Genomic DNA, 22,760 nt, shown 5'->3' on the forward strand with positions numbered 1-22,760 from the left:
AAAGAAGAAAAGGAAATTAGAATCCAGCATGACAAAGAATCCAATATGAGAAAACTGAATCAATGGGTGGCCTTGAAATGGGACAGTGCATTATTTGTAAAGGGATTACACTTGGAACAGAAGAAAATCAGCTTTTCTGGAGAATAAAGGGAGAGAACTATAGTTACTCCATCTCTAGACAGTGTTAGGCTCTACTGTATATGTATGTATGTATCATCCTCTCAATAGAAAACGAAATAGGTGTTATTTCATGAGATTACTTGTCTAAATATCCAGAACAAACATGTGGTAGAAGTAGGATTGGTACCCAGGTTCTATTCCTTTACCTGGATTATTTGAAGACAAAAAAGGGAATATAAGTCAGTTCTAGCCTGCTCTGTAGAATGCTAGATCCTTTACTTGAGAGCCAGGAAGACAGTATCTTATTGAGATTGTGAAATTTTAATTCTTGATCATTGAAATCGTTTGGATGTTCATCTCCTCCAAATCTCATGTTGAAATGTAATCTCCAGAGTTGGATGAGGGGCCTGGAGGTGGAAGGTGTATGGCTCATAGCGGTGGATCCCTCCTGAGTGGCTTAGTGCTATCCCCTTGGTGATGAGTGAGTTCTCACTCTAAGTCCACACGAGATCTGGTTGTTTCTAAGTTTGTAGCACCTCTCCACTCTCTCTCTTACTCCCACTCTGGCAATGTGATGCTGGGTCCCCATCACCTTCTGCCAAGAGTGTAAGCTTCCTGAGGCTGTGTAAGCTTCCTGTGGCCTCACCAGAAGCAGATGCCAGCAGGATACTTCCTGTAAAGCCTGCAGTATCATGAGCCAATTAAAACTCTTAAATTATCCAGCCTCAGTTATTTCTTTATAGGAATGCAAGAATGGACTAACACAACCATGAATCCCTAAATGCCAAACCACCTCTCATTCCTTTAAATTCACAGTGTGCATGATCTCACTTGGCAAGATTTTGCCACACTTTCCTTTCTGAACTTTACATTACCTGAACTTTCCTAAATATAAAATTATAATTAAATACTGATTAACCATTTTAAAAATACATCTCTATACCCCAAGCCCTCAAATAATCACAGTTAGATAGTTTATACCTCCATTAATACTCTAAACCTCATCCCAAAACTGCCATTCAAGTACCCATGTACTATCCTTCCCATAACAAACAACAAATTAAAGAAAGAACAGTTTCATTGGAATAAAAAAATAGCAACAGACCATTAACATTCATTCTTCTGGTCCTAAGAGGAAAAATGATACACGTATCAGGACAAGGTGTAATTTAAAAAATAAATAAATGAACCAAAAACTTATATAAAAAAAGATAATTCATGTCACGGAAAAAAAGACTATAAAGCCAAGAAGAGGCCACTAAATTTGACAATTAGACTATCACAAGTAGTCTTTTCCAATGCAATTTAGAGAACTAATGGTACAAGCCAGATTACAATGAATTAAGGAATTAGTAAGTAAAAGCACAAAGTAGAAATTAACCTCCAAGAGTATGACAGTGAAGGAAAGCAGAAGAGTAGCAACTTAAAGATGCATATCAAGAGAATGTATTTTAAAATGAAAAAACCTGAGTATGTATCAGGAAAGAGCCAGTGGGAAGAGACTAAATAAACAAGGGAAAAAAGAACAGATGAGCAATGTGGGAAAAGAGAGAATCCAATGTAGAGACTAAATACTGGTCTTAAAAAGAGTAGGATCTCTTCCTCCTCTGAGATAAGAAGAATGGCGATGAGAGATAAACAGATAACTTGGAAGTGGCAAGAACAGTGAGTGGTCCTTATATTCACAGGGATTCCAAGAGAGTCATTATTTCATCATAACAAGAAGTTTGAAGCTCAAACTAGGAAGAAAACATATCCAGGCTGCAAATAAACAATTAATCAAGAGGTTCCATTCCAATGTCCATGTTTCAGAACAGAAAAGCAATCTGGAAAAAAAAAATTTCTGATGGGTAGTCTTAAAAGGACAGGCTCTAGATTCAAAATGTTGGAGACTATATACAAGATCCATCATTTATTAGCTGGATGACCTTAGGCAACTTAACCTCTCTGTGTTTCAATGTGGGCACCTGGAAAATCAGGGCAACAGTTATGAGAATTAAATGAGAAAAATCCTTAAAAGAGGTTAAGGACAAACCAAATAAACAGGAGTTCACTAACTGTTGTTATTGTTATAAAAATAAGTTATTGTTGGTATAGCTCTTAGAAAAGACAGTTCCAACAGTCAATCTGTAAATGTAGAGGAGTCAAACTATACATCTTTCCCACTTTGGGGGACAAAAATAGCAAAGGCAGAAATACAAACCAAATCTTATGTTAGCAATTGATTATGTTCCTTTACCTTCTTCTCTACTACACATCTTCAAAGAAAAATTTCTTCAATTCAGCAAACATAATCCAATTCACCTGATGATTATTTGAACTTAAGATACGAACTGATGATCAAGTATATTTACCCCAATGAATGACTCTTTAACAGAATACTTTTTACCTTGTAGATAAAATATAAATTATGTTACATTTTTAAAGGGCTTAAAGACTTACAATCCAGTTGCTTAACACAGAAAGCGGACAGATGATCAGTGTTGTTCTTGGTCTCTCCTCAACATCAGTTTTCTTTGACCCCTCCACTGCACAAGCTCCTAAAAAAATGAACCACTGATAGAACCTTTAGCTGTTTTTCTGAAATATATATGTCAATAAGGAGATGGCAATAATGTGCCTCCATGAAAAGATAAATTAGGAACAATTAAAATGAAGCAGATGGACTTTTAACAGGGAATAAATTTTACCTCATCACTTAAAAAAACTAAAAATCCACATAGTGATTATGAGAAGAACCAAAGGACTATGACAGAGAGTAGGTCACAAGGAGGAAGTCTCTAATATTTTCTGATAGTCATAGTCATTCATTAAGACGAACATTTGTTTTATGCAGTTTTCTGAATTTGTGTTATATTTAATTTGGTAGCCAGCCAAGATGGCCCTCAATGATCTCTACTTCCTGATATTCACAATCTTGTGTAATCTCCTCCCATACTCCACCAGGACTGGTCTGTGTGACCAACAGAATATAGCAGAGAAGATAGTATGTCACTTCTGAGATAGATTACAAAAGAAGTTTCCGTATTGGGTGTGCGAGCTCACTCTCATACTCATTCTCTCTCTCCAATCTTTCACTCTGGTGGAGCCAGCTGCCACGATGTGAGGCCACTCAGGCAACTTATGGAAGGATGCACGTAGTGAGGATCTGAAGACTACAGTTAGCCAGCAAGTAATGAGGTCTGCTGACAACTATGTGAGTGAACTTGGAAATGGATCCTCCCTAAGTCCAATGTTCAGATGACGGCGGCCCCTGAAGAAGAGTTTGACTGCAACCTCGTGAGAGACCATAAGCCATTAAACCATCCAGCTAAGCCACTCCAACTTCCAGCCCTGTCAAAATGTGTGAGATAATAAATGTCTGATTTTAAATGGCTAAGTTTTAGGATAATTTGTTACACAGTAATAGGTAACTAATATATTACAACAAAAATTCTTAATACTTTTCTGTGGAGCATGTTTAAAAATAGTGATAATAAAGTGTTTTTACAAATTCTTGAAATAAATTCTAGAGCTGGTATCCCTTACCAATGGAGTATCTTCCAGTAAACTTAAAATGCAAATTTCTGAGTTTTTAAAAAATTGTATTTTCGGCCGGGCGCGGTGGCTCACGCCTGTAATCCCAGCACTTTGGGAGGCCGAGGCGGGCGGATCACGAGGTCAGGAGATCGAGACCATCCTGGCTAACACGGTGAAACCCCGTCTCTACTAAAAATACAAAAAATTAGCCGGGCGTGGTAGCGGGCGCCTGTAGTCCCAGCTACTCGGGAGGCTGAGGCAGGAGAATGGCGTGAACCCGGGAGGCGGAGCTTGCAGTGAGCCAAGATCGCGCCACTGCACTCCAGCCTGGGCGACAGAGCGAGACTCCGTCTCAAAAAAAAAAAAAAAAAAAAAATTGTATTTTCACACTAATTTCAAAATTAAACTGGAAGGTGAGCAAAGTATCATACTGTATCTATGTATCATTCACAACTTGCTTTTTTCTCTCAGTGCTATCTACAGTAGTCCCTCCTTATCCACTGGGGGTATGTTCCAAGACCCTCAATAGATACTTAAAACCATAAATAGTACCAAACCCTATATATAATGTTTTTTCCCTATATATACCTACAATAAAGTTTAATTTATAAAGTAGGTGCAGTAAGAGATTCGTAACAACAAAGAATAAAACAGAACAATTATAACAATATACAGTTGACCCTTAAACAATATGTTTGAACTATGTGATGCACTTACATGCAAATTTTTGTTAACCAAACGTGGATTAAAAATACAGAATGGGCCAGGCATGGTGGCTCATGCCTGCAATCCCAGCACTTTGGGAGACTGAGGCGGGTGGATCATGAGGTCAGGAGATCAAGATCATCTTGGCTAACATGGTGAAACCCGTCTCTATTAAAAATACAAAAAATTAGCCGGGCATGGTGGCAGGCGCCTGTAGTCTCAGCTACTTGGGAGGCTGAGACAGGAGAATTGCTTGAACCCATGAGGTGGAGGTTGCAGTGCGCCGTGATCGTGCCACTGCACTCTAGCCTGGGCGACAGAGTGAGACTCCGTCTCAAAACAAACAAACAAAAAAACAGTATCTGCTGATTGCAAAACTCATGTATATGGAAGGCCAACTTTTCATATATACTCGTCCTGCAGGGCAGACTGTGGGACTTGAGTATGCGCACATTTTGGTATACACAGGGGGCCCTGGAACCAAATCCCTGACAAATACTGAGGGATGACTGTACTGTAATAAAACTTATGTGAATGTGGTCATTCTCTGTCTCTCAAAATATCTTATTGTATATAATATTTTAGAACTGAAACTGTAGAACGTGAAACTGCAGATAAAGAACAACTGTGTTTGGGATTTACACTTATTAGTATTTGTAGCTCTAGTGTATTCATTTTAACCAATTCATAGCATCATACTGCAAAGTAGATTACAATTTATTTACCATTCCCCTACTGGACAACATGTACATTATTTCTAATATTCCATTAAAATAATGCTGCAATGAAAACCATTTTTTCATGTCTCCTTATTTATATTTACAGAGTTACAGATGGTCTATATTCAGCTTCATTATATTTTTGTCCAGTTGCTCTCCTTGGTAATTGGCGCTCCCATCAACAATGCACGAATTCCTATTGCTGCACAACTTTGTCAATACTTGGCATTGTGAGATTTTTTAATGTCTGAAAATATGAAGGGTAAGAGCATCCCCCTATTCCTTTATTTTATGTTTTTGAGACACGGTCTCGCTCTGTCACCCAGGCTGGAATGCAGTGGCGCTATTATGGCTCACTGCAGCCTTGACCTCCCAGGCTCAAGTAGCTGGGACTACAGGCATGTGCTACCATGCCTGGCTAATTTTGTGTATTTTTTTTGTAGAAACAGGATTTTGCCATGTTGCCCACCCTGATCTTGAACTCATGGGCCTCGGCCTCCCAAAGTGCTGCAATTTCAGGCATGTGCCACCATGCCTGCCGCCACTATTCCTTTAATTTGCATCTCCCCAATAATTCTGAATCAGCATATTTTTTCCAGTGTTAACTGGTTATTTGGGTTTTCTTTCTATGGACTCCACATGTACATCCTTTGACTATTCTCCTATTGGGTGGTCTTTTTCCAATTGTTTGGAAAGTTCTTACATAGTCTAGAATTGAATCTTTTGTCAGTTACACTTAATACACATTATCTTCTTCAGTTTTATCATTTTTTACTTTGTTTATGGCACCTTTTGATGCATGGAAATTTAAAATGTAGTGGCATTTAATCAATCTTTTCCTTATGACCTTTTGTGTCTTATTAAAGAGATCACTATCTACCACAAGGACAATCAGGATTATGGCTTCTGTCTCCATTCACAGAGTTTTGTTTCTATTCTGCTTCTCTTTCAAAGATATACTTAGTTTGGTTAAAACCAAAATGACACACAGCTGTGACTTTGAAAATTTTCTCTCTTGTATCACAGCTATGCATCTGCAACTGAAAGCGGTTTCTAATGTGTAATTTAATTCTATCTCAACTGAAATTTCCACCTTTCTTTAAATTTCTAAAATTAGGGTAAAGAATAATCCACCCAACATGCCTATATTTTCTATTCCTAATTATCTGATTCTTGGACCAAAAGTCGGCTCTTTCTCATGAGTCTATGTTAGCTTCATAAACAAGCCCCTTCAGGTCAATCTTTACTTCATTATCCTCCTTTTTCTTCACACTACTTCTCATTATTTAAAATTATATTGACTTGCTTATTGTATATTTCTCTCATCATTACATCATATGCTATATGAAAACAGATAGCCTGCTATATCCCCAACATGTAAAATAATGGAGACCAAGGGGCAGAGATATAATTTGTCTCAGATCTTCTCAACCTTAGTTCAATCTCTTCCCATCTCAAATATTTAGTCTCTTAAGCAGTGTTGTTTTCCTATGAATTACAAAATATAAAATCATAACAAAGATCACTAACATTTTAAAATGAAAAGCAAATTCTAATACCAAAAAATTAAACCTTTAACTTAAATTAACCCAAATTAAATTAAGCTTTAAAGCAGCCACAAATTGCTTTGTGCCATTACTAGAAGAAATATCTCTGCTATTCAGAGGAGTAAGGGCCCCCATCACATTTTGGCCCTAACTAAAACAAATACAGTAGGAAAATGCACCAAAAGGAAAACAAATTATGAGGTAGCTTTGTTCTTTTAATGGGTTATATACTTTAAAAAATAGTCTCTATTTTCTAAACTTCTTGTAATATGGTTTTATAACTTAAAATTTTAAATTTTTTCATTCAAAAACAGAAAAAACCCCAAAAACTAGAAAACAAGGATATTTACTGACCCTTTTTCAACATTTTCTTTTTTGTTGTAGGAACGGATGAAGTTAAGGCACATGCAAATGCCACATCTTCTATAACCTTAGAAGATCCTGCTGATAAAACAACAAAGAATTTTAAATTTTTTTCAAATTATCTCCTGTGCTAGAGTACAGGTACTTTCTAAGGGTAAGAAATAGAATACCATTTTCACCCTCTATTGTAAGAGCTTATATTATTAAGTTAAAATATTTGGTAACCGAAATTACTACCTCTGACACTAAGCATATCTTTTCAACTCAGAGAAACGATGTAGTCATTCATGGTAAGACTTGAGGAGAAGAAATGAAAGTAGGAGCAGTCATATGCAAAGTGATTCAGCTCTCAGGTGGAAGGAGAATTTTTCAAGGAAACAAACAGTTTGATTCCTAATGATAAGGCTGCCAAATTTTCAGATCAGTCAAGATGATCAGTTATTTTCCAAATGCAATACAATTTCTCAACGAATGAGAAATATAGTATGATGTGAATTACAGGAAAATAAAACATATTTTAAAGAAAAAATTTGATTATTTTCACATCTGTATAATAATGTAAACAATAATAGTATTGCCAGGAAGACATTCTCAACCTAATTTTGTAATTACTATTCATACTACACACATAGGTTTTATTGAAGTCATTTTATAGGTAGTAGAAAATTGTTTTAAGTATAGTTTAAATATTATTATCCCTTAGATTTTAATTTGCAACTATTTATTCACTTTTCCTCCTTTACAAAATTAATTTAACACCCATGGTTAGCTCCATGAAGAGTTCAAATGTAAACATCAGCCAAGTTTAAGAGCTATTACTAAAACATTCCAACCTAGCGAGATACAAATCAATGGAGCTGTACTTTAATAATCTTGAAGTCTAGATTATGGGTATATAGTATACACATACCTTTCGCCCTGCCTTTAGTTTCAGACTGTACATTTTTCAGTTTGCCTAAAAATAAAACAAAAATAAACATAAAAATGGGCAAAACAGGACATTAGAATATAGGACACATTATCAAATCACATCTATTACATGTTACCTTTCATTTTCTGCGGCAATTCACTTGTTTCAATTTCCTCTGAATCACTGCTTTCTATGTACTGGACAGCAGTTTTTCTTCTAAAATTAAGTATACACAAAGAAATTTTTGGACCAACCCAAAGCAAAATAAGATATACAAACATGTTTAATAAATGCAATAAAAAACTTTTGTCCTACTCATTTATTTTTTGAAAAATTTTTTAAAGATTTTGACAAATGAAAGTCAGATCTGCTAAAAGCATTCTGCTTTCATAACCAGATAGATGCATTAACTATACAAAATGGAGTACCACTGTTATTGTTTTTTGAGACAGGGTCTCACTCTTTTGCCCAGGATGGAGTACAGTGACACAATCAGAAGTCACTGCAACCTCATACTCCTGGGCTCAAGTGATCATCCCGCCTTAGCCTCGGGAGTACCTAGGACTACAGGTGCGTGCCACTACACCCAGCGAATTTCACTATTATTAAAATAAATTTGATAGCCGGGCATGGTGGCGGGTGCCTGTAGTCCCAGCTACTCGGGAGGCTGAGGCAGGAGAATGACGTGAAGCCAGGAGACGGAGTTTCCAGTGAGCGGAGATTGCGCCACTGCCCACCAGCCCGCCTGACAGAGCGACACTCCATCTCAAAAAAATAAAATAAAATAAAATAAATTTGAAAAACTAAGTCATTCTAAAAAATTAAAAATTTCAATACCAGGTTTAATATTTGGTAGTTCAATTAAAGCATATAAAACTGGAACAAAAAAGAATTGGCTCGTGGCCAGGCATGGTGGCTCATGTCTGCAATCCCAGCACTTTGGGAGGCGGAGGTGGGCAGATCACCTGAGGTCAGGAGTTTGAGACCAGACTGGCTAACATGGTGAAACCCCGTTTCTACTAAAAATACAAAAACTAGCCAGGTGTGGTGGTGCGTGCCTGTAGTTCTAGCTGCTCAGGAGGCTGAGGCAGGAGAATTGCTTGAACCCGGGAGGCAGAGGTTGCAGTGAGCCGAGATCATGCCATTGCACTCCAGCCTGGGCGACAGGAGCAAAACTCTGTCTCAAAAAAAAAAAAAAGAAAAGAAAAGAAAAAAGAATTGGCTCTTATCAAAGAAAATACTTCTAACACAATGAAATAAGCAGCCAAAAGGCAAAAATGTAATTCTTTCACAATAGAAAATTTCATAAATTTTGTGTAGAAAGTTTAACAGTGATTAAGTGCCTAAGAGCAATAAATTCTGAAGTCAGACTGCCTAGCTTTAAATCCTCATTCCACCAGTAATTTGTTATGTGATTTTAAGTAAATTACCTAATATTCTTCAATGCCTGTTTCCTCATAAGAAAAATAGAAATAAAAATATAATCCTCATAGAATAAAATGTTACTACATGCAAAAGCCCCTAAAAGAGTGCCTGTTACACAATAACATAACTATTAGCTATAACATGTGTGTCAGCTGTTGTTAAGTTTTTCTCATGTCCTCACCATTATTATTTCTATGTCCTTTAATCTGATCTTGTCCAATTAACAGTGTTGTGTTACCCAGGTTTATGATAAGTTCAAAGTTGTAACATTTGTCATTTATCTAAATCTGAAGCAATTAGATTTAGATAACACTGATGAGTGCTGGCTTTGTGCTTAGTTCAGACAGCTATTAATGACAGAACAATTAACATAGCCAGTTTCAAAACCTTTGTTGATGAAATAGCTAGCAGAGACAAATTTGCGATGACTTGTGTAGATACTGATGGTAGACAATACAACAAAAGCCCAATTTTTAGACCTACTTCAGAAGATAAATGAAGTTTGTAAAGTTAACAGATTCAAGACAAGATCAGAGGGGAATTACATCTTTTATTCAAATTCTCCCTCTAGTCTATGTTAATATAATACTGTCCACAAATAACTTTATCATGTCTTATTTCCACTACATGTGAAGAACTGAAACGATCAAGAATGCTTTTGTCAAGTTATCTAATAAAATATTCTTCAGTTTTCATCCCCTTAAATCCATAAAGAAAACTTCTAAAATCTCAAAAAAAAGCAAAAATCCCAAGATCTAGATCTTAGTTCCTTGACAAAATAGAAAAAAAGTAGTAGAAAGATGAGTGATTATTAAAATTTACCAATTCATTTCTTTTATAGGTCAGTATCATTCTTCTTCATCTGTAAAATGAGAATACTCTATCTGCCTAAGTCATAGTGATCTTGGTAGTTTCAAATAAAAGAATGTATTTGAAAGAACTACTTAACAAATATAAGGGTCATGGTCATCTCTATCTCTCTCTTTTTCTTTTTTTTTTGAGACGGAGTCTCACTCTGTCACCCAGGCTGCAGTGCAGTGGTGCGATCTTAACTCACTGCAAGCTCTGCCTCCCGGGTTCACGCCATTCTCCTGCCTCAGCCTCCTGGGTAACTGGGACTTCAGGCGCCCACCACCACGCCTGGCTAATTTTTGTCTATTTTTAGTAGAGACGGGGTTTCACTGTGTTAGCCAGGATGGTCTCAATCTCCTGACCTCATGATCCACCTGCCTCGGCCTCCCAAAGTGCTGGGATTACAGGTGTGAGCCACCTTGCCCAGCCTCTATCTCTTTTACACATAAGAAAACAGAGTCTAAATAAACATATGACATAATCAAACCATAATAGTTTACCTTTTGGGGCGGGAGCTAGACAATTCTGACATGCGAAACTTACTCTTCTCCTTGATATCTGAAATACTGGGTTGTTCACTACATCTAGATGCTTCTATTTCAAAGAAAAATGCAAATATAAAGTATTAGTAAGGTGTCTTAGAAACTAGTATTATCCCTCTTAAAACCTTGGTTTTCTAATTACTGATTTTCAGTTTTCTTAACATCTTCATTCCTTTCATTACTCTATTTTCTCTACTTTTTTCCTAATCTAGTATTTCCTCATTTCTAATTAGAAAGTACCTTCAAATTTTTATGACCCAGTCTTTTCTTTGTACTCATCCAGCCCATCCCCACACTAGCTGAATGTCTTGCTGTACCAAGGCAGCTAAGAGCTATTGGAAAAAAAAATCAACAGAACCACAAATAGGTGCTGTTATAAATTTACATGTTCAAATCTCAGATGTCACCTTGTGTCACTTGGTAACTCTTTTTACTAAACACTGTTCAGCTCCCCTACCCATTTATCAGCATGATCCATACCAGAATGATCCATACTACATTGACCCCTTTGCCTAGATTATAACTCCTTTTATTCCAAGATGACCTATTTCACTTTACAAAGAAAATGAGAAGGTATCTTCCATAAAAATCTCAATTTTCCTATCTTTTAATCCACTCATTTATCTATACTTTCCTTCAACCTTACTTCTTTCCTTCTACTGCTAACTCATCTACCTAACTCATCTAGGTAGATGAGTTAGACCACAGAACAAAATCAAAAACAAAAAAAACCTCATCTTACCCTAACTCAGCCACCTTTCTATTTCTTTCCTATCCCAAACTTAAGTAATAGCACCAATTGTTATTTACAATTTTTCACCTACTACTCTTAAAATATTTTCAGTCTGCTCTAATCTATCTTCAGAAATTAGCTTTATGAGGGTCATTTAACTGTAAAATCCACAGATCTCTTTCCATTTCTCCTATGACTTCAGAATTTGGCTCTAAAGCTAGCTTTCTAGCATTATCTGCTGTTATCCATGCATATTACATTTTAAATACAATAAAATTCACTGAGGTCCCAGAATAAAACATGCTCTTTTTAAAGTACCCTTTCATGAGATTTTTTTTCACAACCCAAAATGCTCTTCCCCAGTTCTCTAAATGTTATACTACCCAATTCAATCATCTCCTTCATGAAACCTTTCCTATCAGTACTCAGGGAAGACCTTTTAAAAAAGAGATCCTAAATTTTTGTACAGTACAAAGCCAAAACTAGAATTACAATATTAGGCTGAAAAAACGCAAATCAAATATTGGGTCATATTCAAATTAAAGTTTACCAGATCAAATATTGGATCATTTCAAAATGAGCATTTACCTTTGCTTAGTCCATCTGCCTTTTCACTGGTATTGTTTCCTCCAAGTTTCATAGAGTCATCGTTAACATTACATTCCTGGGTAAATAGGCATATTTCTTAAACAGTACTGCTATCAGTTTTAAATAACTTTAAATGCATTCTGTTTTATATTGCTTTACTTTGCATAATAAAAACGACTTAAATTGCTACCCAATTCTGGAGCAACTGAAGGGGAGGGTGAATAAGTGGAGAGGAAAATATACAAATTGATTTAAAATGTTTTCACGGGTTATCTCAAAAAAAAATAAATAAATAAAACTACTTGGCCTTCACCTTTTCGAAAGGAATACCGAAAGCAAATCTCAATTATAAATGACACATTATTGTGAGAAAAATTCAAGAACTGGGATTTACTTTATAATTAAGAATTCTCAGACTTCAAACTTTTCAAACCAATGTTCCATGTTCAGATCTTTAATGAGGCTGCCATTGTCATCCTCTTTTTCTCTAGAATTTGCAGGGCAAATAACTCTAATATATAATAGTACAGGTCCCAGAGTGTCCTCTCTTCTTACTCCATGGGGTATTTTCCTGCTAGCCCATTTTCTTTTTCTTTTCCAATGTACCTTTGTTTCCAAAGGCACCAATGTACATGAATTGAAAACAATTTTATAAAATTTGAATTGTAAGCACTTAAAAAATCCCCCCTTAGAGTTGAGTCTTACTAAAAATGTGGTAGAAAAGGTTCATCCTCTTTAAAGGTACCAATAAAAAAAATTAAAAATCTGCCGGGCGCAGTGGCTCATGCCAGCACTTTGGGAGACCGAGGCGGCGGATCACCTAAGATCAGGAGCTCGAGACTAGCCTGGCCAACACGGCAAAACCCTGTCTCTACTAAATAGACACAGATTAGCCAGGCATGGTGGCGGGCACCTGTAATCCCAGCTACTTGGGAGGCTGAGGCAGGAGAATTGCTTGAACTGAGGAGGTGGAGGTTGTAGTGAGCCAAGATTGCGCCACTGCACTCCCTCTGTCTCAAAAAATAAAATTAAATTAATTTAAAATCCCAAATACAATATTTTTAGAGATACGTAACTAGAAGAGTTACTTTAGACAGTTAATGTCTAAGCATTAGCTCCAAGAAAGAGATGGTAAAAATGCTTTTCATCAAACATCCTATCAAGTCTTCAATAATTACTATAACCATTTATATTAAACAGTATGCAAAAAAACTAAATGTTTACTCAAACATAAAGGATGTCCTTTGCATTCATCTTGTTTTTTTTTTTTTCTGAGACAGAGTTTCACTCTTGTTGCCCAGGCTGGAGTGCAACGGCACAATCTCGGCTCATTGAAACCTCTACCTCCTGAGTTCAAGTGATTCTCCTGCCTCAGCCTCCCAAGTAACTGAGATTACAGGCATGCGCCACCACGCCCAGCTAATTTTGTATTTTCAGTAGAGACAGGGCTTCACCATGTTGGTCAGACTGGTCTTGAACTCCTAACCTCAGGTGATCTGCCCGCCTCAGCCTCCAAAAGTGCTGGGATTACAGGAATGAGTCACTATGCCCAGCTTTGCATTATTCTTTATATTAAAATATTTTGCTCAGCAAACTTTTTCTCTATAAAGTTCAAAGATAAACTTTTTATCAAGTCCAAGCTGGATGAAATAATAGTATGTTAGAATCTAGGGGAATTTAAATCAATATTTCAGTCTACTTATGTTTGGAATATCTAAACATACTTGAAAGAGTGACAATTTTTTTTTTTTTTAAATAAATCCCTGGCTGGAAATCACATCTTCAGCTGCCATTTCAATTAATGTAGCAACCCAAATATTCTAAAACCTTTCTACTATAAAACACACTTTAAATATATAACTTATCTTGGGGAAAAATAAGAGAAATCCTTATTGTTAATTGATAATTTCTCAATTAATAATTGAGACTAAAGCTGTAAGTAGTCTTATGTGCTTCTATCAAATCTGGTAACCTAAAACTTCAGTTTCAATAACCAAATGTAGGAAGAACAAGACAAAAAACATTAGGTTGCTCAGGGTGAGGAATTGAACCTGAGACTTCAACAGGTTTAACTCTCAATAAAAGTAGAAAGTAAGAAGTAAAACTAAGTGCAGACATTAATAAAATAAAATCTCAATAGCACTGACAGGAAACTGATGTACTGCCTTCTCTGAAAACTAAAAACTAGGAAGAATGGTAATTCAGAAGAGTTCAGAAAAGAAGTATATTGCATACATCTTTTTGCTATTTCCTTCTATTTAAGTTACTTGAATTTTCAGGTAAGAAAAGAAGTAACTGTTCCTCTCTAGTAACATTTATTTTTCTCACTAAACTAATTTTTAATTCTTAGAAACCAAATATAAATGTATGTTTATATTATATACATATATATGTATATATATATACACACACACACAAATTTTCAAGAAAAGTCACCCTTATTCTCATCACTAGGACATAAGTTATTATTAACATTTTGGTACAGATAGTGTAGTGAATGGACTTAAAACACACATGAATATATTATTTACAAAGTGAGGAACCAAACTCCACACAAAGATTTGTACCTGTCATTTTTTAACTAAAAAGAATCATGAAAGTGATTATTCATCAAAAATAATACTTAATGGTTACATAATAGTAAGTTTTATGGCTATATCGTTTAACTGTTCCCTTGTCAAAAGATGTTTCAAATTGTCCACCTTTATTTTATTTTTATTTGTTTTAGAGACAGGGTCTCACAATGTCACTGAGGGTGGAGTGCAATAGTGCAATCATAGCTGACCATAGGCTCAAACTCCTGGGCTCCAGCAATCCTCCTGCTTCAGCCTCCCAAGTAGGTGGAACTACAGGTGCCAGTCACTATGCCCAGCCTTTAAAACAATGTTGAGGGGAAAAAAAAAAAACAAAAACCTGTATTTTCTTTGGAAAAAATGAATTTCTGGTAACTCCTTTCAGATAGTTTCTTAGAAATGGCATTATTGACTGGCAAAATTGTTCAAAGATTATAAACAATTTTAAGACTCCTGATACAAATTATCAATTGTTCTCAAGAATGTGATACCTGCTGGTGGCTCACACCTATAGCCCCAGCACTTTGGGAGGCTGAGGCAGGTAGATGGCTTGAGCTCATGAGTTCGAGACCAGCCTGGACAACATGGCGAAATCCCATGACTTGAGCCCGGGAAGCAGAGGTTACAGTGAGCTGAGATTGCGCCACTGCACTCCAGCCTGGGCAACAGAGCCACACCTTGTCTGAAAACGTAAAAAGAATGTGACATGAACTTTCATTCTTATCAGCAACACATAAAAGACAGAGAGACCATTCATCGCATTTCTGAAAACACAATTTCTTGGTAGTTTTTTTTAATGATGAAATTTAAAGATTTCACAATAAACTGGAGGTTTCACATAAAGCGCACTTACTACTACTTTACCTTCTTCAGTAGATTCTTTTTAACTCTTTCAATAGGAAGAGGTCTGCCATCATGGAAGTTGGTAAGGATTACTGCAATGGCTGTAAGAGTTTTACCCTTAAAAATGTTTTAAAAAGATAAATGGTCAGATTGTGAAACCCAGTTCACCAGAAAAACATTCCCATTTTAAAATCAAGTAATCGAATATCAAATATCATTCAAGATCACAAAAGTGTACTGTATATTAATGAAAAATGAGTATTTCATTTAGTTAGAAAATGCTTTCCCCCACTGCATTATTAGGGAATTATTAAATGATTTGCACTATAAAATACTACAAGTATCTCTGAGAAGTGTCATTTTATTGAATGACTGCTATTCTACAATTCTACATTTAATCCTGAACTCTTGATTTTTATCATGCAACTATTTATAACTACTCATTTCCCATGAAGTTCGGAGCTAAAGTGATTAGTAATTCCAGTATGCATATAATCATTTTATTAAAATTTGACTTAAAGATAATACCAAGCTTAAAAGTCATAACTTCTCCATAAAGCATAAAAGATATATTTCTTATGCATTTTTCTTAAGTGGAAGCATGTGATTTTTCAATATTTACTGCAGCTTAATTCATAGTTGGCAATACATTAGTAAATCTCTGGCAATTTTAAAGCAGTGTAAATAACAGCAGTTTTCAAAGTGTGGTCCACAGGCCACTGGGGATGGGGAGGGTTTCCCAGGAGCCCTTCATGAAAATGCGAAATCAAAACTGTTTTTATAATACTACTAAGACAGACCTTACTCTGTTAACATCTGCACTAATCCTACAAAAAGCCCAAATAGCAATGGTCAAAAAAGTGCCTCAGCATAAAACAAAGCAGTTGGCACTAAGGTATATTAGTACTAGTCATCATATTCTTAACTGCCACATACAGTTAAAAAAAAAAAGTTTTCCTTAAGAATGTTCTTGGCTGGGCACAGTGGCTCAGTCCTGTAATCCCAGCACTTTGGGAGGCCGAAGCGGGTGGATCACCTGAGGTAGGAGTTCAAGACCAGCCTGACCAACACGGTGAAACCCCGTCTCTACTAAATACAAAAAATTAGCTAGGTGTGGTGGCGCATGCCTGTAATCCCAGCGACTTGGGAGGCTGAGGAAGGAGAATCACTTGAACCTGGGAGGCAGAGGGTGCAGTGAGCCAAGACTGAACCATTACTCCGGCCTGGGCAACAAGAGTGAAACTCCATCTCAAGAAAAAAAAAAAAAAAAAAAAAGAAGAATGTTCTTGACGAAGCAGTACACATTAATTTTATTAAGTCTCATTACTTCAGTACAAATCTTTTTAATATTCTGTGTAGTGAAATGGAAACTACATATGAACTACTTCTGTTGCATATCAAACTATGAGGGTTAGCTAGAGAAAAATCACTCAAGATGGGAGTTATAAGCTCAACTAGTCACTTTTTTCATGCGACACCATTTTTACTTGAATGACAACTATCAATCACGACTGAGTGTCTGAAAGATACTTTCTAGAAAATGAACAAAGTGAGGCTGTCATCTACAAAGGAAACAACTGAGCTTGTCAATGATAAAATGTGAGTTTTCAATAGAAAATTAGAATGTTGGAAAAGTTGTGTGTGACACTATGAACATAGTGCCTTCCCAAAATGTAAATGATTTTCTAATAACATCAGTGGTAATATTAATGAATGTAAGTTTTGGATATTGCATATGAAATACATCAACATTTAGTAGGTCTGCCCAACTCAATGAACCAACATTTTCTAAATGAGCAATGCCTGGTGTTATAAAATCATACATGGGTAAAATATCCATTCAATGAGCAAGATACACAAATAGATTTTAATGAAACGGTATAAAAAGCTCACTGATACGATTTAGCGTTCCATATTACAACAATTAACCTTTAATAAACTAATATTTATTGAATTTTGATGCAGTATATCAAAGAAATCTGCAATTATCTAAAAAGCTATTACAATACTCCTCTCTTTACAGCAACATACCGTCGTAAGGACAAATTTTCTTCATATACTTCAACCAAAACAACCTAACAGAACAGACTGAATGAAGAAGCAGGTGAGAATTCAGCTGCCATCTATTCGGCCAAACACAGAGATGTGCAAAAATGTGAAACAATGCCAGTTGTTGCAACAAAATTGTTAATGTTTTGGCATAGTTATTTTTCTTTTAAAAATATGCTATTTATGTTAACAAGCAATGAGTTTGTACTGCTATCTTTAGCTACCACTGCCTAATACTATAACTACTGATAACAGCACACAAAAGCAAAAGCTCTTTGAGATCAGTAATTTTTATGAGTAGAAAGGGTTACTGAGACTGAAAAATATAAAAACTGCTAGTGTAAGGACACATAAGTATCTATTTAATACTCTGCATACCACAATATTTGTGATGGAATACAATTTCACATAACATTGTTTTGTCTTTACTTTTTAAAAGAAAACCTATGAAAGACAGGTCACCCTGAATTTCAAAGAGCAAAGAAAATTGAGAAACATGGCCAGGCAGGGTGGCTCACATCTGTAACCCCAGCACTTTGGGAGGCCAAGGCGGGCGGATCACTTGAAGTCAGGAGTTCAAAACCAGCCTGGCCAACGTGGTAAAACCCTGTCTCTACTAAAAATACAAAAATTAGCTGGGCATGGTGGCACATGCCTGTAATCCCAGCTATTTGGAAGGCTGAGACAGGAGAACTGCTTGAACCTGGGAGGCGGAGGCTGCAGTGAGCCAAGATCGCGTCACTGCACTCCAGCCTGGGTGACAGAGCAAGACTCCATCTCAAAAAAAAAAAAAGAAAACTGAGGAACACATCTTTATACCACTATTTTAAGTAAAAACTATAGGAAAAACTGTGTTCTACAAAGATAGTAAAATCTAGTCCCAAACTGGTACCAACATATTCCTATCTCTTTTTACTTCAAAATTACTTTCTAGAAAATCATAATCACAAAATTAGATTTTATTAACTAAAGAAAAAAATAATTACCAAACCCATATCATCAGCTAAAATTCCTCCATGGACATTTTCTGGTCGGTCCTTCTCAGAAAAATTTGTTATTGTGTTATAGTATAAGTCATTTCGCTGTTCCCAGAATGGTGGAAGTTCTTTGCTGTTTTCCCGTGACACCATCCAAGCTAGAGCTTGTTTTTGATGTGGAAGCAGTGGTGTTTCAATAGCCTATAAATAAAAAGTCATAAAGGGAAATACATTAAGCCATTCCTTTTTTCACATGCAGATCCTGTGATTAAACAAAAAGTAGATTCTAAGTATATTTAAACATTCTGAGTAGTCTTAAATAAAAAATATTGGTTCAATACCTCAGCTGGTTCCATTTCATGGGTTTTATCATCTTCTTTTAAATCTTCAAACAATTTGTCAAATTCTGTTTTAAGCTACAATAAACAGCAACAAGAAACAATGTAAAACAAACTAATTAAAATAATACTTGCATTTAAGTCAGATTTGAAATCATTTAGTTAATTAACTGGCGTTAATGTCAAACGGGCCAGGAGTGGTGGCTCATGCCAATAATCTCAGCACTTTGGGAGACCAAGGTGGGAGGATCACTTGAGCTCAGGAGTTTGAGACCAGCCTGGATAACATAGTGAGAGATCCCATCTCTACAAAAAAAATTTGTAAAAAATTAGCCAGGCATGGGGGTGAATGCCTGTAGCTCTGGCTCCTAGGGATGCTGAGATGGGAGGATCACTTCAGCCTAGTAGGTAGAGGATAGAGTGAACCATGATTATGACACTGCACTCCAGCCTGGGCAAGAAAGTGAGACCCTGTCTCAAAAAATTAAGAAATTGAAATTAAATTAAATTTAAAAACCACAAACTAGTCAAACGCCAAAAAGGCACATAAATCAACTCTAAGATTACACTACTCACTGAAGAGCGAATGAACAGGTGCTTTAGTTGTTAGGAGGTAAAAGAATATAAAAGAATTTTAAGTCCCGAGTTTCAGTCACAGTTTTATCACAAATAAGCTTATATGTAAGTTTCAGCAAGACTTGACCTTTATGGCCCCATGTCTTATTCCTATAAAATGAAAGGGATGAACTAAATTTAGATTGTCTCTAAGGTTCCTTCTGCCATTAAAATTCTGTGATGCTATCAGTTGTATTCAAAGTATTTTCTCAGTCCTACCAGGTCAATGACATTCCATTTATTATTACGGCAATAAGGAACTTGCCATGCACTATAGGATAGTTTTATTATTATGCTAACTTAATTGACTATTTAAACTAGGTTAGTCCAATTTTATATCAACATATATGTGATACAGATATTTTTGAAAATTAACACATGAACACAGCAGCAGCTCAGAAAAAATCAGGCCAGGTCTAAAAAATCAGAAGTAACCTGGGGCTTATCTACCAGAAACAAGCTCAAGTCCTTCTAACAATAAGCAGGGTAAATATGGTAACTACAATTAGTAGATAAAAGGACTAACACTGGTAGATACAAACATCAAAAAAGTTTTAATGTTATTTTTAAATTGATCTGCATTAATTTACTTTATATACTTTTTTTTCAAAGAAATTCAGCATAACTCATCCTAAATTACAAATTAGACAATGTGAAGAATTTGGAGTTAAATCTTTAGCACTGCATTTGCAAAATTACTGAAAGGAGTTAAGTCTCAGCTTCAATTTTTTTCTTAAAATTACTACTTGAACATTTAAAACATTTCAAATACAAAAATATGCCATGCATAAACAGGAACGTGTGTGTTTTGTATGTTAGGTACAAATGTTCACGTATGGATTTATTCCTTATCAGTACTTTTTATATAAAATGTTAACATATATATATTCTATTTATTCTATAACATGTTTCATTATAACTTAATATATTTGAAGACCACAAATACCCACACGTACATATTCATCCTGTTCTTTTAAATACAAACCTGCAACATTTAAAATTCACTTTTAGATTACAAAATAAAAGAGAAGCACACCTGTTCAGTTGTCATCTGTACTGCAGCATGCGCTGGCATACTATAGCTTGGTCCAGCTCTTCCAGAGCCCCAACCACTTTCCAAATTGAATCCTAAAGCTATAATTTACAAAATAAAAAGAATAAAGCCATCAAATAAAGTAGGTTTTTATCTTTTATTAAGTAGCTTTTAAAATGTGCATTAACAGGGCTGGGTGCTGTGGCTCATGCCTGTAACCCAAGCACTTTGGGAGGCCAAGGCAGGTGGTTTGCCTGAGTCCAGTAGTTTGAGACTAGCCTGGGCAACATGGTGAGATTCTGTCTCTACAAAAAATACAAAAATTAGCAGAGCGTGATGGTGTGCGCCTGTAGTCCCAGCTACTCAGGAGGCTCAGGTGGAAGGACTGCTGGAGCCCAGGAGGTCAAGGTTGCACTCAGCCACTGATCGTGGCCACTGTACTCTAGCCTGGGTGACAGAGCAAGACTCTGTCTCAAAATATATACACAAATAAATAAATAAAACGTGCATAACAAACTGCATTAAAAGCCTTGTATTTTAGAGGTATTTTAAAAGCTAAACACTAAATCACTAAAAAAAACAAGTAATTCCACATTATTTGAACAAACTCTTGCCAAGCAATCCTTTTCATTCGCTATCAGAAGATTATTTTTGCCTAAAATTTATCAAAAAGAATGTTTAAAGTCAGGGGTTTCCAGATGTTACCATTAGGGAAAATTAGGGGAGGGTATATATGAGACTTCATTGCATATATACTTTTTCTTTAATTTTTTTAATATCCCCTCACTCGTACTGTGTATATTTTTATGTGTGAATCTATTTCAATAGAGGCAAAAGGAAAAATCAGAGATTTCCTCAAAAAGACTCCTGAAAAAAAGTTGTACCTTGGAGCCTTGAGCACAAATTAGCCAACAAACTCCAAGAGAGAATAAATGTTTCATAATCCCTGCATCTTACAATATCAGAATAATATTAAGTGAAACCCTAAACTTACTTTTTGGTGCAGGACCCAATTTAAATCCATGTTTCTTCAACTGATCTGAAACCGCTTTTCTATTTTCTTCTTTTCCCCAAAAAGTCATATGCAGAGGCATGGTAAAAGCATTGTTTGCACCAAAAGGAACTACCCTATTATATTTGGGAGAAAAAGAAAGGGAAATCAGAAGCATTACTTTTTATCCCCATTAAGAATTAGTTCAATATTTTAAGTGTATCATTTACATTTTACATTGAAGTAAAGTAATAAGGAACTAGTTGGGCAGACATGAAAGAAAAAAAGGAAACGAAATAGAACCATAAACAATCAGAAGAGTGATTTTTAGAAACAGAGTGCCAGAAAAAATTGAGAAAATGGAATAAAGCAGTTTTAAAAATGCAAGGATGGCCTGTAAACAAGATTGTAATATAAGTAAAATAAGTTAAATCAAAGGGTAGAGTTTGGCTAACAGAACCACTGAGGGTAGTAACTCATTCTGCTTGGAAAATGGGAAATGCAAGAACTTGTGATTCACTAAGTTATTCTCAATAACTGAAAAACCTGATAAACTGAAAAAGGAGAAAACAAAGTGAGACATTATGAGCATTTATTTTCTCTTCCAAACTCACCTAGGATTATATGAATATCCTAAAAATTAGAATTAGAATATCAAGATCCTAAATATTCCAGATACTTAAATTGAGATCACAAGTACAAATGCCTAAAAGAGAAAAGGTAACTGAAAGACTGAAAGAGTTTAGAAAAAGAAAAAAGAAACAGGTGATAAAACTGGGAGAGCATATGCCCTAGCTAAAGGGAGAGTTCCAGTCAACTATTGTCATATGGAAGTGACAACTCATCCTGCATTGCCAGATTTCCCACTTGTCAAGAGAAAAATAAGTTTTTTGTATTTAAGAAAATAAATTAATATGTATAAAATGCAGACTTAGCTATTTCAATAATTAGTACTGAACGAAAAAATGTCTAAAACACTGCAGGGCAAAATGCAGTTCACCTACATCATATCACAGAATACCAGTTTATAACCTCTGATATAAACAAACACTTCCAGGCTGGGCACGGTGGCTCACGCCTGTAATCCCAGCATTTTGGGAGGCCGAGGCGGGCAGATCACCTGAGGTCAGGAGTTCGAGACAGCCTGGCCAACATGGCAAATCTCTGTCTCTACTAAAAAATACAAAAATTAATTGGGCATGGTGGCAGGCACCTGTAGCTACTCAGGAGGCTAAGGCAGGGAGAGTTGCTTGAACCCTGGAGGCGGAGGTTGCAGTCAGCCGAGATCACACAACTGCACTGCAGCCTAGGCAACAGA

At 35.9% G+C, this 22,760-nt stretch overlaps 1 protein-coding gene across 8 annotated transcripts in view; it reads right to left on the bottom strand.

The window, feature by feature from the left end:
- HLTF (helicase like transcription factor) overlaps nucleotides 1–22,760 on the bottom strand; it is a 56,232-nt gene that overhangs the window by 22,329 nt on the left and 11,143 nt on the right. For 4 of the 8 annotated variants that reach the window (XM_016942138.4, XM_024355746.3, XM_016942136.4 and 1 more), the window contains exons 4-14: nucleotides 21,446–21,579; nucleotides 20,455–20,552; nucleotides 18,807–18,881; nucleotides 18,475–18,666; nucleotides 15,461–15,556; nucleotides 12,024–12,099; nucleotides 10,661–10,754; nucleotides 8,020–8,099; nucleotides 7,884–7,928; nucleotides 6,965–7,054; nucleotides 2,563–2,660 (exon numbers count right to left, since the gene is read on the bottom strand). In XM_016942138.4, coding sequence (XP_016797627.1) covers nucleotides 2,563–2,660; nucleotides 6,965–7,054; nucleotides 7,884–7,928; nucleotides 8,020–8,099; nucleotides 10,661–10,754; nucleotides 12,024–12,099; nucleotides 15,461–15,556; nucleotides 18,475–18,666; nucleotides 18,807–18,881; nucleotides 20,455–20,552; nucleotides 21,446–21,579 — 1,078 coding nt within the window. The remainder of the gene's footprint in view (nucleotides 1–2,562; nucleotides 2,661–6,964; nucleotides 7,055–7,883; nucleotides 7,929–8,019; nucleotides 8,100–10,660; nucleotides 10,755–12,023; nucleotides 12,100–15,460; nucleotides 15,557–18,474; nucleotides 18,667–18,806; nucleotides 18,882–20,454; nucleotides 20,553–21,445; nucleotides 21,580–22,760) is intronic. The other 4 variants (XM_054681159.2, XM_016942139.4, XM_054681158.2 and 1 more) reach the window with 1 other exon arrangement.

The sequence above is a fragment of the Pan troglodytes genome, chromosome 2 (assembly GCF_028858775.2).
Source record: "Pan troglodytes isolate AG18354 chromosome 2, NHGRI_mPanTro3-v2.0_pri, whole genome shotgun sequence".
Lineage (NCBI taxonomy): Eukaryota > Metazoa > Chordata > Mammalia > Primates > Hominidae > Pan > Pan troglodytes.